We start from the raw sequence: 17,873 nt of genomic DNA on the forward strand, positions 1-17,873 counted from the left end.
GTAAGTGTGCCACAAAATCCCAGGACAAAGCTTAGGGAGAACCCGAGGACTTTGAGGATATGGTTACCAGAAAGTCATGAGGCTGTTTCAGGAAGTTTACCCTTCATCCATCATTCACACAGCAGAGCACTCCCAAAGGTGAGGTGAATTCCACAGGCTCCCATATGCTGCAGTTTGTAAATCACTGCCATGAAAGTAGGACAGTAGTGTCAAGCTGACAAGAGGCCTTAGCATTTCAGAATTTCCTCACTAAACAAGCTTGACTTGTGGTGCCTGCAAGAAATGCAGTGCCCCAGCATCAGCTGTGCAGCAGAGCCTTGCCTTGGCAGCACAGAGCAGCTGGGAGTGCCCTCACACACTGGGCCGGCTGCACAGGGGACACAGCAGAACAGCAGGAGCTGCACTGCAGCTGCAGCACACCAGGCAGGCATGCAGCATTGCTCCTGTGAAACTGGGGTCCTTTGTTCAGCTTACAGAATCATTCCATTTATGATTTATAGAACTTAAAGGCTGGAAAAGGGGCAAGGTAAGGCAGCAGAGTAGAGAAGGGTGGTTTAATCACCAACAGCCCTTCTTGCATTCTGTTTATCAAAGGCCTGACTGATTAGAAAAGAGCCATTAGTTCCTGTTACACAGCAAACTGCAGCAGAGCCAGCAGCCATCTGCAGTGGCACCTCTGATTCTTTACAGCTCCTACAAATCAGGGTCAGGCAGTTCAGCCATGCTGACCTGCAGGTGAAAACCAGATAATAATAATACACTTTGTGTCTTGTCCACATTCTCCTCAGGGAAAAGAGCCTGGAGCCAGCACACAGTGTCAGAAGGGCTGGGTTTCCTGAGTGCTGCAGGAATGAATTCTGTGAGCCCTGCACTGCCATTCCCTGTTCTGCCCCAGGGAAGGCCTGGCACAGCATGCACTGCTCCCCCTTGTGCTGCTGTCAGCAGGGCACTGCTCACCACTTCCTCCCAAATTTTCCAAGTCAAGCCAGTCCCCCAGTGAGCCAAATCTCTGTTGTGAACTTTGCTAACCTTCAATTTGCTTATGTTCTCAGAACTTAGTACATAGGGACACAGAGATTTAACTTTGCTAACCTTCAATTTGCTTATGTTCTCAGAACTTAGTACATAGGAACATAAAGATTTCTTCCAGATTACATCCTCTGTAGGAACTCTACGTCTCTTCTCTTTCATTGCTTTGCTTGGTGAATACAGAAATCAAAGCCATCCACTTGGAAAATATTTTCCTTATTTGGAGTTTTAGTATCAAATATGGGAAAAAAATTTTTTTTCCAGCAATTCCAATCTGGAAATAAACAGCTCATCAAGTCAGTTATCTATCAATTAATAAATTAAAGATAATAACATTTCTCCTCAACTGCTTCAACAATAGAATTAATTAGTTCTAATTAGAAATAAATGTCACTCCTTGAAGTACCTCAACATCAAAAATGTTGAAGCACCTTTCATTAGAGAGTCTCTAAACACTCTGCAAGACATTATCAATGCCATTTGTACAGAAATGAGGTTCTTTTCAGGCCAAGGCAGCACTGGGAGCAGATGCTCAGCCTCCCACAGGCATTATTTCAGTGATTGTTTTCTTACTCACAAAGAAAGTGGAAGCTGGGTGGGAGACATGAGTCATGTGAAATGAGAGCACAGCATCGTGCAGCAGCAAGGGAGCAACCCCAGACACCTCCACCCACATTTAGAAAGGTACAGAATTTCCTAAACTAAAACATAACCTTAATCCCATTACAGCACACTTCCACAAATGTTGCTTGAAACCTATAGCCTGTCAGGCCATAAAATACAATTAGTCAGTGGTGATAATCACCACTGTTGTAGCCTGTTGTGGTTTGGCAGGCTCTCCTCCTCCAGTGTCAGATATAAAACAGATGATGGTGGCCTACAGAACTTGGGGGAAACATAATGCCTGACAGCAGAGCAACACTGCATGGAAAAGCACTGTATCACCTCCAACAAAATAAACAAGCCAGAACTCTCACAAGATTCATACCAGCAATCATCACCACCAGAATAAATAGAGGGTTTAGTTTTACTTGTTTTAAAAGGCTTATTCCACTTGGTGAATTATGGCTGTTTTTTCTGAAGTGGCTCCTAATCTGATTGCTCAGAGATTTATGTACAGTCACAAGGTTGGGAAATTATTATTGGGAATGTCTATTCAGATGAGAACTTTCTGAAAATTGAGATAGGGACTAAAATCAGATTTTATACCTCTCATTTAACAATCTATTATTAATAAGCTTTTTAATTGATGTCAGTGGAAATAATAACTTTGCATTCACAGCGCCAGACAAAATTCTGTTCCATTGCTTAACCGTATCTGTCCTTCCCAAGATGACTTAGCAAAAGCAGATTGATGCTGTGGTGTTAATTGAAAAAGAGCCCAGCCTTAAAAAAACCCACTTTTATCCCAGTGTTTGTCCATGCCTGTCCATGATAAACTGCTGACATCCAGCTGCAATGAACACAAGCAGTGACCCACACATGGGGAAATGAAAATGTGTCCAAAACTGGACCACACCAGCAATGTGCCTCCCCACATCCACAGCAGCAGCAGCAGCTCGGGAGAGTTTCCTACATTCCCAGATGGGGTCAAACTGCCAAAGGCTGCTTTTCCCCAGCATGGGGAGGTATAAACCTCCCTGTGCTTTACAGGTTGAAAATTCTGCATCACAAAGGATGAGGGGTGGCCCTGGAGAAACTCAGAATCAAACCTGAACAGATGCCAACAGGAAAACTGTTTTCATTCCATTGTGCCTCTGTTTAAAAAGCTCAGATTGTGCTGATACATGATACAATAACCTACCTTGACTGGGAGGATGTATTTGCATCAGCACAGAGAACTGCAACAGCTCACAAAGGAAGGAATTCATCCACAGAGCACTGAACTGTTTGTGCTCTCTCCCGAACCAAGGATATCACAGTCACAGTAGGAAATGTCATATCAGACATGCCTAGCAGGCTTTCTGACGGGGTGCAACCTGTGTATAACAAGTACAAACAAACACATACCAAAAACAAAAACCAAAAACCCAGAAGAGAAAAGCTTATGATAGTTAGAAAATGATGTCTTAGCCCTTAACATACCCATGCATGAATGTGGATCAAGTATTATATTTCAAACAACACACCTGTAAATGATCTCATTATACACATAGAAATGAAATCTTTTTATACAGAATTTCCACTAAAACCTTACCATCATTGAGGTCTGGCAGCAAGTTCTACAGATGAATTATGGACTGTAAATAAAAATATTTTAATAAGCCATTTTAAAATCAATTCCCTGTCCCTTGAATCAACTGCTCCTAAACATTTTCCTCAGCAAATTCCAAACCATTTCTATTTCAACTAATCTTCCTTGGTAATAGGGAATTAGAATTGACCACAAACTGAAGAATACAAGGCAAAATATTTACACAAAGGCATTGTTAATGTACTCTTAACAAGCCATTTGAACTGTGTCCAGAAGGACACAACATAGTCTTTTTGCACTGGTAACACTTTGTTAAATACTAACAGCAGAGGTCTGCCATTAAAATCATTGCTACCATTGCCAACAGGGAATACTCCACATTTGTGAATTGATTCTGCTTGGTAAACTCGTGCTTGTTCTCATAGCTTTGGAAGGTCCTGCTTGCATTCCTAGACCTGACTGACCCAAACAATTTATATTTCCTGCACATTTTGCCATTTTCCCTTTCCCAGAGACTTCAACGTGCAGCATATGAATGTAACCTGAATACCTGAGGGCTCCCTGCTGTTAACCTTTGGCCATGTGGAAAATTGACACCTCATTCCTTCTCTGTTTTCTGTCTCCAGACACTTCCTACCACAGAAGAGCAGCTCCCCTTGCACTCCAGCAATGCTCAGCTTCCCAAACAGCCTCTTATGATGAATGCTAGCACAGGCTGTCTGTGCACAGCCCAATAAATTCTGTCAATGTGCTCTCCTTTACCTGGCAGACAGCACTGATGAGCTGCTGTGGTACAGCTGCCCTAGAAAGGAAATATTCTCTGGGCTGCTGCTGCTTGAAAGCACCGAAGGCAGCAGTAGTTACCTCTCCCCATTTACCCCAGCCCCTTAAATGACATTTAGACTGACAAACTGCAGCACCTCCTTCACCTCCCTCAGAAAGAGTGAGGGGAACATGAAAATTGACATTTAGCATGCTAAAAACTACCCTTCAGTAATGGGTGTAGAGTCAAATTTGATTAGGGTCTTACTGTTGTACAGTGCACAAGTGTGTAAATTGCACAAATTAAAATCTATTTGTTTGTGGCTGGCAAATGGAAGTGCATGTAATACTAGACACAAACAGCATGCAAGTTTACAAGCATAGCAAATGCTCAGATAAAGGCAGAGTTACTTCAAGTAATTGTTATTATTCTAACAATCCATGCATGACTGCCTGCAGAGTACACCAAAAAGAGAAGAAAAATAACATGTAAAATATTTGGTTATAAAAAACACAGGAAATCTGTCACATTTTTTGTTTATCTCATTAAAAGACCATCCTATGAAAACTAATACTGTCTTATCTGAGCTATTTTTCCCTAAAAAGAAAAATGGCCTCTTTATCCCACAAATAAACACACCACAGATGAACAGACACTAAGTAACCATATTCTTAGACACCCTACACATATAAACCCTGGAGCCACTGCTTATTAACCACAATAATTAAATACCAGTAAATAACAAACTCTTCCCTAAATTATGACGGTTCCACTGTCATCCACTCATCCACAAATCCACAAATGAGACACAGTATCATCCCAGTCCTGCTTCACTCCATCAAGCTGAAAGAGGTGATGGATGTTCTTGACGTAAAATTTGGATGGCTACTTCATTAGGGGTTTATTTAAAGATTCAGGTTTCCATTGGCAGTTTCCCTTCAGGTGGCCAAAACAGGGGTTTAGAAGTTTAGCTCTGGTTTGAACATTGTCCATGTTTGTTTTCCCTTCACAGTTCCATGCAGTGTTCATTGTTAATGTGCTCCATTATCTGTAGATGTGTATTTGGAAAGGCATACCCTTCCAGCATACCAAGCATTACAACAAACCTGTTGAGAAAAGCTTCAGAAAATTGCCTGATGTGCAAAGGCAGAAGTATAGCAATTTTCACAGTAATAAAATGCAGGCCTTTATTTACAAAGAAATAGAGCAATATCTATCTTGCAGGTGCTATCACAGAAGGGGTTATTTTTACTTCCTGTAATAAACTTAAGCAAACAAAATCTAAATGAAAAACCATTTGCAACTAGGTTACAGAAATTTGAACGTAATATGGAATATTGTGAGTTCATTGCCTGCTATTATCAGATCAGGATTAGGTGTATTTGTGCTAAGGCTGTCCTTGCAGCCCTGTGGAAGGTTTAATATTCTTTCATTTCTGTAATAAATCAGCTGTTCTCTTCTCGCACATAAAATGTTACATACTTGTAAAACAGCATCTGGTGGAGAGAGAAAGGAGGGGATGTGATTGACACAGGAGTCCAAAATCTGCTGTTTCTCAAAATCCCATTTTATTATACAGCTTTAGGCATCCACTGCAAAAGCAAGACTGAAGATTTGCTTGCATTATTCTCCCCATGATACATTATTGACAGTAACAGCTACCATTATTTGGGGAAGTGATTTGGACAAGCTTCCAGAGCAAAGAAGCATGCAGAAACATTTTACCCTAATTGTTTGGGGCTTATCCTTCAGTAGCCAGTGAAGCATTCTCTTTCCTCACAAAAACCACTGCAGTTCCACTTGGCCTTGTATCACTTGCCTTGCATTTCCACAGTGAAACCAAAACAGCACCAAAAATGCATCAAATGCTGTCAAAAAGCAGCATTTCTCACAAGGTTCAGGGCAAGTCTTTATGAGGTTCAGGGCAAGTCTTCAGCCTCTCTGTCTGCAGCTAAGCTCAAAATCCATCACAAAAAAATATTAACTAATACTGGCTCAAGAACAGATTTAAGCTGCCAAGTGAAACAAAATTCATTGGAGTCACCCACTCCCATAACATAAATCCATAAGAAAGCACAGACACTCCCCAGTCTGACTGCAAAATTCATCTGAGTAGCAACACTTGCAAAAGAAGCTGAGAACCCCCAGAGAAAGAGACACATGTGGGGAGACTTTCTGTCTCCTTTTCCCCGTCTGTCTACAGGCCCATGGGCAGAAAATGCGCTGGCCAAAGTCACAGGTGAAGCTGCTTCCCAAAAGAGGCAGAAGACAAAAAAACCCTCACCAAATATGTATCTGTTTCTATACAAATGCTGAGAAGGTTAAAAAAGAGATGGCTAGACTACAATGCCTATCTGTAAGTGTGTTTTGAATAATATCAAACATTGGAGGAAAGAGATCATTATTGGTACTTTAGTATCTAGATAAAGGATTTTAAAAATGCAATAACTCGTGTCAGTACAGGAATCATGTCAAGAAATCGTATCAAAAATATCTTAGAATCATATCAGAGTTTGGTGAAACGTACCAACGAGAAAAATAGAATCTCTACAAAACTCCAAGTCCATGCTCAAATACAGGAAAAATACATTATTAAGGACAATCCAATCTTTTTCATTTGACAAGAGCAACCCTGTTGTGTGCAGAGAAACTGGAATGATTGCTAGCACAGGAAAACAGCAGTAATGGTAGGGTTTCATTATTTCAGACATGCTGTGTGACAAATCTGATCTGTAGATTGTACTTCAGGGAGAGGCAAATAGGGGACCCACTAAAAAAAGCCACTTTGTGACACAGCCACAGCAGTGGCAAGGTCCTCATCAAGAATATTAAGAAAGGCAGTCTGTAAGAGAGACCCTGATACAGCAAGATTCAATATCTCTAAAGCAGACAAAAGTTTTTAAAAAAATTCCACTTGATTTTAAAAAGGTGATGTAACTAAAAGTGAAAGCTTGTTAAAATAAATGAAATCTCAAATGTGAAGTGTTGGCAAGTATGTGAAGGCTATGCAGGCACAGCATCCAGGGAATTGAGCCTATCCCAGTCCCCTCAGAGCCCTGCTGCAAGGCTGACAGCAAACCAGCCCTGGTGCTGGAAAGGGATTAGGAGAGGGTACAGCAAAAAAAGCACCAGAAAAGATCATGGCATACCTGTAACAGAAAGGAATATAAACCATGGCAGGTTAGCTGTAAAAAACACAGTCTGACAGGCCACAGAAGACTTTAGGCAGAGAGAATTGCAGCACTACAAGAACCTTTAACACACCTCCATCACTATGTCAGGAGCACGATGGCTGCCAGAGTCTGTGGATCAAGCTGGAATGCCCACAGAAAACAGGGACAGCACAAAATCCAGATGGGTCCTTGTGCACTTTTAGTACAGAAATCACTGAGAGGTTTCCATAGATGAAAGAGCGATGCAGCTGAAAATGTGACCAAAAATGAACTGACATTTTATTGCACAATAAACTGCAATAGTAAACTGTGAGAACTCACTGGGACCAGCCATAATTCACCAAGCAATTCACAGATACAATAATAACCTCATCACTATAATATACATTCTGGTACTTTAGAACATCACCAGCATCAAAAGAACACAAGACAGCACAAATGACAATTCTTGTCAGGAAGCTCTGACCACAAGGAGCAGCACAGATAACATCCATCCAATGTGGATTGTAGCAGGAGCAACAAGAAAGGAGCAAAGTAGGAGGCAAATGGACAAGTCCTGTGTCAATTATACTGGACAAAGGGTCAGGGAGAGCTTTTAAAAGAAAATTCATACCTCACAAAGCTATTGAAACTTTATGTAGGACTCAAATAACAGCTGGGAGAGCTTTACAGCTAGTTCTTAATTAAAAGATCTAAAAACCTATTAAAATTATATCCGTGGAGAGACTGACTTGTAAAATGTAAAATCAAAATTGGCACACACAGAGAATAAAATGCAGCTTTCAATCCCACCTGTCTCACCTGGGACTTTCAGAGGTTAACAGAACTTTGCACCAACGGGTAATTCTTTAAATATTGGAATTGAACATTTTCTGACATGGTTCTGTGACAAAGTGATCTCCAGCCATTCCACTAAAAACTTCCTCCAAGTCACTTTGCTATTTCAAGGCAAATTGATTCCTGGAGTGGTGTCACTTTTCTGCTTGAACATTGTAATTACACAAATCCAAGTTTAATAACCCAAGCTATTCAAGTTTAAAATAGACACATTGTTTTTCTTTTGCCATCACTGTTTCTCTACCTTCCAAACCTCTCCAGCCCCGATGTACCCCAGTCCCAGGTATTCCACAGCTAACAGCATGACAGACACCTCACACAAAGACACTTTTACAGTCTGTAGATGGAAGATACTTTTACAGCATGACAGAAGCCTCCAGGCAGGGAAGGTGCATGACCTCTCCCTTTTCCCAAGCAAAGGGAAGCCTGTGTGAGCTGTACCTCAAGAGAGGCTGAAGCAGGAGCTCACCAAAGACAGAAGGAGATGGGTAGGGGACCCTGTGACACAAAGGACCCTTGGAAGCTCTGCTTCTCCTTCTCAGTGTCCCATTCAGGAGGCAGCTCTTGTCCTTCTCCCCTGAACGTGCCCCCAACAAGCCACACAAGGCCTGCACAGCCTGGCCCTGGGAGCTTTGAAAGCAGAAAGGGAAGGCAAGAATGAAGTTAAGAATGTGGGGAAAGAGCAGGGAGTGAGTGGAGAAGTAGGAAAATGAAGAGAGGAATGCAAGCACTTGTGGAGACACAGGGGAGCTGGAAGAAGCAGGTGAGTGCAGCTGAGCAGTGAACACAGCAGTGTGAGTGAGTGCCCCACTGAGACACAGGCATGGGGCTGCTCTCTGCTTCTCCTCTGGAAGGGCACTGCCTTCATCAAGATCAGGCACAAAAGCCTTAGAGACTCACTAAAGCCCTGCAGTTCTATAAATCTAAACAAAAGTGCCTGCTGTGTCCTGCATACACTCCAAAGGAAAAAGAAATTACAAATGGATCTTTAAACCTGTGCTAAAAACCAGGACTGTAGAGAATAAGTCATACAGGCACTCTTTCCAAAACCAACCCTTCACAGCCACCATCTCCACTTCACTCACTACTCCCTTAACCAGACCTTAGGGGAAATGGAACAAACTGATTTAGGCTGCTTTTAAAGCCACTCCCTGAATGCCTGAAGCTGTGCTGGGTGCCCAGCCTTGCTGAACACCTCAGCCCGTGGGTGCCACTGCCCCTGGGTGAGCAGGCTCTGCATGGCAGCTGGGTGCAGCTGGCACCCCAACACCCCTGCCCCTCCTGCCTGCCCACCCTTCACCTCAAACACAGCCTGGGACAGGAGGTCCCCCCAGGGCTGGCAGGCTGCTCAGGACACCAAGGGCAGGCAGGGATGCATTTCCTGCCCAGCCATGTTGGGCACCTCACAGTTAAACCTTCTGCTGCAAAGCTCAGGAATATTTTTGTAGTAAATTCTACCAGACAGCTTTTGAGCAGATCTACTTACAGACTACCACTGTGACTTCCAGCAGAAACATTCATTTCATATGCTATGCTGGTACTTCCCTTACAACAGCAAGAGAGCAAAGAAAAAGCTTTATAATGCAGAAGAGATCTGGATTTGGCAATTAAACCTTCATTTGTATTTCATTTAGCAATATGAGAATTCTGCCAACATCTTCAGAAGGCTTTTAATCTATCTGCATTAATGCCCAGCCCATAAGGCAGCAGTGCTTTCCTTTCCCTGAGCACTCGAGTGCAGCTCTGGGTGCTGCCCCAGCTGGGGAGAACATTCCCTGGGTGGGACTGGTTTGTCCCATCAGCTCCAGGGAAACACAGCAGGGGCAGCTCCAAATGCAGCTTCAGAGGAGCTGGAACATGGCACTGGCTCCTAATCAGAAGCAGAGGATCTTCCAACACGCATTCAGTGACCCAACACTGCTGTTCAGAGAAGCAACAATAGAACATGGAGAATTTCTATGTGGAAACAAGAGTCTTTCAACATCAGGGGTGACATGACTGTAACCCATCTATTTGTTATGCTTTAAAAGTTACTTAGAATGTAAAAAGGAATGATGCAGTGTTTCCTTTAAAGCAGAAAGGAATAATGACATTAGTGACATCATGATATTAGTCAGCTACCAAAAGGGCCCGATGTCCACAGTGTCTGAGAAAGCCAAACCATTAAGGTAAAAAAAATCCGAGGGAGAATTTTGCTCAGAAAGATGCTTACAAGATCTGCATTGCCTCATTATACAAATGCAAATTCAAGGATCCATGAAAAATGAAGATTAGCTCAAGGAATGTGTTCCCTGTCAGCAGTGCAACAGAAATCCATCCTGCTTGCAGAACAAACCTGCACACAGACACAACCTGCATCTTCTTGTCTCAATTAGCACCTCCCAAACCATGCAGATCTTTCAGAACAGCATCTTAACACTCATTCCTTATTACCAACCCCTCTACTGTCAGCCTCCCATTCATTTATGAGTGATAATGCTTTCCTGGCCTGAGTCACAAACTTATTCTTTTAAAACATTTTACATCTGTATGCAAGCCAAACTGGCTATCTTCTTGAGCAGCCAGGAAACTTGAGTCCTCCCACATGACTCACCCAGATAATACTACTATAATAACTTCTTTTAAAATATTTGGAATTAAACATCAAGACAGAGCAATTATTTTATTGCTCATCAATACTGAAAACAAAATTATTAAATCAGTTCTTTTCAAAGCAGGCAGAGCTATGATTTCAAGTTTGTCACCCTGTTCCAAGTGTCTTAACTATCCAATAACTCTCAAATAACTTGGTCCGTTTCATCCAGCTTATGATGTTTCATTTTCAGCTTAACAAAAAATAACCACATAACAAGAAGTAACCACATAACAAAAATAACCACATAATAAAAATAGCCACATAACAAAAAGTAACCACATTTCCCTGTGCTTTTGGTTTCCTTTTTAACGATGTCAGCTTTCCAAAGCAAAGTTTATGTACTGTCCCCAAAGCCTTGAGGAAAATCAGCAGAGTAGATAATGAGAGAGAATCTCTTATCAAGGAGGAGAATTTACTGATCATTTCCACTGCAGGCTGCAGCTTCACAGTTACTTCAGGCTGACCTAATTACAAACTGTCTGATTTTCTCTGTCCCTTGCTAGACCTGGTACTGAGCACACTGAGCAGGATCTGGGGTTTCACACAGGGCTGTGATTCACTAGAAAAGTCATTGTTGAGCTTCTTGAAATTCTTAACAAATACTGCTAGGCTGGATCAGCCCCTTCCCTTGGCTCAACCCAGGCACCTCAAGGGAACATCATATTAAATAAGGTGTGAAATTCCATCTGGAGAAGAACTCAGCTGCACCTAGAGAGACAGAAACACCCTGGGTCCTGGGCAGGCCTCCACCCCACAGCAAACCCCCTGGTTCTGAGGGAGTCCCAGCCTTTCCAAGCTGTTTCCAACACTCCATCCTGCTCAGCTCTTCCCCACACAGGAGGCTTCAGGGCAGACAGGCCCTGTGTGCTTCCAGACTGCAAAAAGCAGCCCCAACATAGCAGTGTGCAGGGATGACAGATCCCAGGCTTCCAGAAACATGACACAGCTTAGCAAGATGTCAGCAAAGAACATTTGGCTATCAGTATTCCATAAATAGCCCCAATTTGAAAAGAGCTGCTCAAGTTCTAGAAATCCATCACTTTTCTATTTTCAGGGTTTTTCCTCATTGTTTCATATAAATGTCCAGAACAGACTTCATACTTCCAAGATCTAAAATGCATGTCTTTGTGGTTTTGGCCTGGAAGACCACATGCTTCAGAGATACAAATGGTCACAAACCAATCTGTGTGATAAATGAAAAGAGGAATCCAATGGCAGCAGCTCCAGGTCTGCAAATCAATTAGTAATCATTCAAAACATTAAGTGAGAATATCTTTATGAGCAGAATTGCCACCTTCACTTGTTTGCACAGGTGCTCAGAGCAGCTGGGGCTCCCTGGATGCCTGGCAGTGCCCAGGGCCAGGCTGGACATGGCTTGGAGCAGCCTGGCACAGTGGGAGGTGTCCCTGTGGATGTGCCACTGAGTACTGAGAGCTCACCCTGCACAGACAGGTTTAGCAACCTAAGCCAAATTTTGCAGAATTTCTCTGGTCATTTCCTGAGCCATAATTCTGACAGCTTCTTACCTCACCTGCATTTGGCAAGAACACTGAAATAACTGGAAATATCCAGCACTTTTTCGATCATTGTTGCCAGGAATACAGCACACTGCTCAGGTACACTTCAGTCTAGCCTGGGCTCCTCAGAACTCCCACAATTTATTGGGCAGCAGAGAAAGTACTTTATCCTGCAGGCATAGAGCACTCCTAAACAATGCTTGTATGAGGGGTGATCCTTTACTTTGTGCATTCCAGTACAATTTGCTGTAGGATGATGAATAATAGAAGTGATTATAGCACAAGTCTTAATCCCATCTAAACCAGCTTCTTGGGCTTCACAGAGAAAAAATGAAAAAGTTACCGAAGATCATTTAACCAAGTGGTTTTTGAGATTGACAACACAGAGTCCCTAACATAGCTGCTTTACTGAAAAGTGGAATCACATTACTCTTAAGAGAAGAAAAAGTAGTATTTTCCCATATTTCTTAACCACAGGGAAATATCCTTCCCCTTTTCATTTCCTATTAAAATAAAGGTGAAGTTAGTGACTCAAAGAAAACTAATGCTGTAAATTATTGACCTCCATAGGTCTGAAATGATGGCTGGTACCACTGAATCCTTGAAACATGGTTGGAAGAAGTAAGTGGAAAAGTTTTCTACACTACTGTAGAATTTTCTAGTGGTGTGAAAGTGAAGTCTTGTGAAGTCTTAAATATCTGCCTGACAGTATGGACAGAAGTGATTTACAACAGCCAAGTTCTATTCAAAAGCAGCTTGCACTGAGCTGACTGATCTTCATTTACCATGATTACTTAGCCATGAATTAAAGTTAGAACTCTCTGCCTTTTCAATGTGAAACTCAATTTATCCCAGAGTGTCTTTCACACTTGATGAAAAATGAAAAGATAATTTCTTTCTGGTTTTTTATGTAATGTAACCACAGTGAACATGCACTTGCTGCAACATTTCATTACCCAGGTTAACACACAGCATGGAATACCCGAGCAGCATGTTTATAGAAAATAGAACTTTTTATATGTCACTGAGTTGAAAGAGACAATTGGAGTAAGATGAGTGAAAAATTCATTTGTTCCTTCTCCCTGAGGACAAAGCCATTGTTTTCTTCAGTGAGAAATGAAGAGAAAAGCAGGGAAACAGCTTTGCAAATGAGGATGTATAGAGGCCTAATTTACAAAAATAAAGCAGAACGGTTAATTCCATTAACTTCTGCCAAAAAGCAGCTTAGGCAGGATTCTTACAAATCTCAAGCTTCACAGAACCCAGAGCTTCTGAGGAGGCTGGATGAGAAGGCCTGGAATGCCTGTAACAGTGCATTCCCAGCAGAGCTCTCAGCTCCCCTGGAGCCTGGAATTGGCTGTGCTGCTCCAGGGGCAGGATAACACACAGGAGCAGACATGGGCACACTCACACTGGTCATGCTCAGAAATGCTCTGCGGTCACATCTGCCCAGTTAGCAACTAAATGAGCACACAGTGTCATCTCCATGCAGAGATGAGAGATCATCAGCAGCACCTGTGGCCATGGAGGGCAGGCACACATGCACCCTGCTGCCCTGAGGCCACACCATCCACCATCCACCACCCACCATCCACAATCCACCATCCACCATCCACCATCCACAATCCACCATCCACCATCCACCACCCACCATCCTCAATCCACCATCCACCATCCACCATCCACCACCCACCATCCACAATCCACCATCCACCATCCACCATCCACAATCCACAATCCACCATCCACCACCCACCATCCTCAATCCACCATCCACCATCCACAATCCACCATCCACCATCCACCACCCACCATCCACAATCCACAATCCACCATCCACAATCCACCATCCACCATCCACAATCCACCATCCACCACCCACCATCCACAATCCACCATCCACCATCCACCACCCACCATCCACCATCCACCACCCACCACCCACCATCCACAATCCACCATCACCATCCTCCATCCTCCATCCACAATCCACCATCCACAATGCACCATCCACCATCCTCCATCCACAATCCACCATCACCATCCTCCATCCTCCATCCACAATGCACCATCCACCATCCTCCATCCACAATCCACCATCACCATCCTCCATCCTCCATCCACAATGCACCATCCACCATCCTCCATCCACAATCCACAATCCACCATCACCATCCTCCATCCACAATCCACCATCCACCATCCTCCATCCACCATCCTCCATCCACCATCCACCACCCACCATCCTCAATCCACCATCCACCACCCACCATCCACCATCCACAATCCACCACCCACCACCCACCATCCACCATCCACCATCCTCCATCCACCATCCACAATCCACCATCCACCATCCACAATCCACCATCCACCATCCACAATCCACCATTCACCATCCACAATCCACACCAGCACAAGGGAAAGGCACAATAACTTCAGAAACAAGTTTGCAAAGTGGTTTGCATTTACCATGCAAGCAGGCCTTTGGTTCACACAAAAAGAAATAAGACTTGTTAATTTTAAATGAATACTAAGTTTAAGCAGTGCAAGCCAGCATAATGTTGAGGTATTTATTGCTAATATGCTGATTAACCATCAACCAAAAAATCCCTGAGCCTGCAGCATACTACATAAATAGAAGTGCCTTCAGTGGGAATGCTGGATAAAATCTAACACAGCACACAGCTCAAGCTGGAAGCCTAAAGAAACACTCCTCCTGCTGTTGAGATGGGAGAACTGGTGTCACTCTGACATAACCTCCGTGGAAGTTCCTAGCAGAGTTCCAGTGCTTTGCCATGGGAACTGGGCAGTGCCTGAGCTCTGTCCCACTGCCAGAGGCCATCAGTCCCTCCCCTGTGTTTCCCAATGCTCCAGGGAAGGCAGCGGGCAAAGGAGAGAGGGATTCTGATTAACAAAGTAAACAACCCTCTGAGAAGCTGATCCCCATAACAAACATCTCAGAAATCCTATGATCCCCCTCTAAGAATTCACCCTGAAGGATTTAAAAAATATCTGAGAACAGGTCAGAAGAAGGGTTAGAGATATTAAAAGTACCTAATCCATGGTGCATGACTATTATGGATATGGGTCATTAAAATTTATGCGCATGAGACATTGTAATCTTTGTTACTTAATTACATTTCAGTAGAACTGTGGATGAACAGGAGCATCTTTAGAATTCTGCCCCACCATTCTAATTAGCCTAGCCTACTTAAATTTAGGAGGGAAAAAAATCAAGAAAACCTGAAAATAATGCTGATGGGAATGATTATATTAAAAATGGAATTGGGGGAGGAAAGAACAGAGACCAGAGTTACCTTCAAGTTGGATTTCAAGTTGGATAAGCAATTAATATTGGCTCCAGGATATTTTATATAAAGCACAGGAGGTCTAGCAGAATTATTTCACCCAACTGTTGTGAGCTAACCCACTGCACTCAGCTGCAGATACTGCATTTTAGAGAAAAGGAAGAAAAAGGTAAAATAATCTAGAGAAAAGAAAAGTAGAATAAATATTCTTTTAAAATTACCTACGATGTGTTGAAGCAGAAACTACACAACATTTCCCCATTTGACATTATCATTAACAAACTGGAGGGGGAGGAACAAACAAGGGGGGGAAAATCCAGTTATCTGCAATCAAGATTAGGCTCAGTGACAAAAAGTTCTTTTTCAAGCTCCATCTGCAGTTTTGTCTGCAGCCTCCCCTCCCCAGGGCAGAAGCACAGTGCTGGCACTGGAGCACACACAGTCTGCAGCTCAGAGCAGCTCCCAGGCAGTTCCAGCCCAGCTGCTGAGCTGCCAGATGTTGGCAGAGAACACTTAAGCTTCTTACCAGCCACAAATAAACCCCACAGTTTATCTGAGGTTCTGTGCAACTTTATTATTTCTGACACAAGGCTATCAAAAATATAAAATATAAAAGTGGTCTTAGGCTAAAGCGATGCAGTGGATTACAAATTTGTCAGTGTAAGTAGAAAACCAGGCTTAAAAAAAAAGATTTGCATGTCCACAAATGATACATCCAGAGGAAGTGGAGGATTGCCAGCAGATTAGCAGATGAGGTGAACAGTGAGGTTCCAGGACCAAGGAATGACAAAATGCCCTAGAAGTTTCTCTGCCCTGGATCAAACAGTGAAATCAACACTCATTCCAGTAAAGAGAGATTCTAAACCACTAAATATAGAAACTACAAATCACAGATTCAGCACAATGAGTAATAAAGATGCCTCAGAAATACAGGAAAAACAGAAGTAGCCAGATATGATGTCATGGAGCTCATTTAAAATCTACCTAAGGCTAATTACAACAGGCCAGGCTCAAGCACCTTTCAGCATAAATCAAGTCTATCTGCTCAAACATGGTGAAGGGATAACACAGATTCCCAATTCCATGCAGGTCCCTTAACTGGGAATAAATTCAGCTTTTCAAGGCACATCCTTCTCTACAGAAATGGCAGTGGTGTATTCCAAGGCAGCTCAGTTAGGAGGCTGCTGCTGGGGCAGCAGTGGGTGAACACACAGTTCCAAGTGTTTTAGCATGCAGAGTTGTTTAGAGATGGCTGTGACCCTTTGTCATGTGTAAATACACATAGTTGGAAGGTATTTAGCTTCTAGAGGCTACAGAAGGATAACATTTAGGACAAGTGATGTGCATGGCACTGAGTTGTGGAGTCCACTTTGGTAGCTCGTGTGTCAAAGCTAATAAAAAAACAAACAAAACATTGGCCATCCCATCAGGGAGTTCTGAGGTATGAAACAACCTCTGCATGAAGGGACTAAAACTTACAATAACCTTGCCTTTTCAGCATGTCTGCCCCTCAGATCCCAAGAGCAAATGGGACCAGACTTGCCTCTCATGTCCCCAACACACAGCACAGGCTCCAGACATAATGGGCAGATCCAAAACCTGATCCTTCCAATGAAAATGGAGATAAAGATTGCCATTAAACAAAACCTTTCTGATGTTCTCACCTTCCTTCCACCTGCTGCCAGTCAGAGAAATTAATTCAGCAAGCAGATTGTGTAAAGGCAACAGATTAAATGAGTTTAGTTTTCCTCCCTTGTGCCATGTACTATTTCTGCTACCAGCTGGTTGGAAATGCCACCTAGGCAGTCCTGGTGAAACCATGGAACTTGACAGTGCTTTGGAATTCAAAAGCTGCAGAACATGAATAGAAAACATGATTAGAAATATCAACACTCTGAAAGAAAATACAGATGGATTTCCAGAACAGGAGCCTTATACAAGTCTGATTAAAGGAGATGTGAAGAGACAGGATTTGTCTGAATCCAACATGGCCCTGCAGCACATGGACAGGACAGCCCATCTCATCCATGGCACTTGCACAGTTCTTAGGTCATTCCAGCAGCCTTCCATGTTGCTCTTCCAGAGCCCAAAGGTGTAAGAAATGCTCTGAGAAGAGCAGCCTTTATTGTAGTGCATGTATGTAGACCCTACAATGCCTAACAGCTGCTCTTTGCCTGGACAACTTGGCAAATCAGGCAATTTGGGGATGTCCTGTATAGAGAAGAATCTCCAGTTCTCCATTTCATGAGGCACTAAAACTGTTATAAATGTCTTATTTGCAAGCACTGAATAGTTCTGCTCCTTGGTCCTTACCTAAATTCTCACTTCACAAGCCAACTGCCATAGGTCTTGCTACAACCAAACTCCATTTCATGTAACAGAGAAAATAAACTGAAGCAGAGAAGTGACCTTTG

General features: G+C 42.9%; 2 protein-coding genes across 8 annotated transcripts in view; one reads left to right on the plus strand and one right to left on the minus strand.

Moving 5' to 3' along the window:
- Window positions 1-17,873, minus strand: part of CTNNA3 (catenin alpha 3) — a 410,743-nt gene that overhangs the window by 243,600 nt on the left and 149,270 nt on the right. The window lies entirely within an intron of this gene.
- The window catches only part of LRRTM3 (leucine rich repeat transmembrane neuronal 3), a 76,473-nt gene that overhangs the window by 15,918 nt on the left and 42,682 nt on the right, over window positions 1-17,873 (plus strand). The window contains exon 3 of one of the 4 annotated variants that reach the window (XM_074544403.1): window positions 12,719-12,769. The exons of the other annotated variants lie outside the window; for them this stretch is intronic. Within the exon in view, the coding sequence (XP_074400504.1) occupies window positions 12,719-12,724 (6 nt within the window). The 3' untranslated portion in view covers window positions 12,725-12,769. The remainder of the gene's footprint in view (window positions 1-12,718; window positions 12,770-17,873) is intronic. 4 annotated transcript variants of the gene reach the window in all.

The sequence above is a fragment of the Zonotrichia albicollis genome, chromosome 7, assembly GCF_047830755.1.
Source record: "Zonotrichia albicollis isolate bZonAlb1 chromosome 7, bZonAlb1.hap1, whole genome shotgun sequence".
NCBI lineage: Eukaryota > Metazoa > Chordata > Aves > Passeriformes > Passerellidae > Zonotrichia > Zonotrichia albicollis.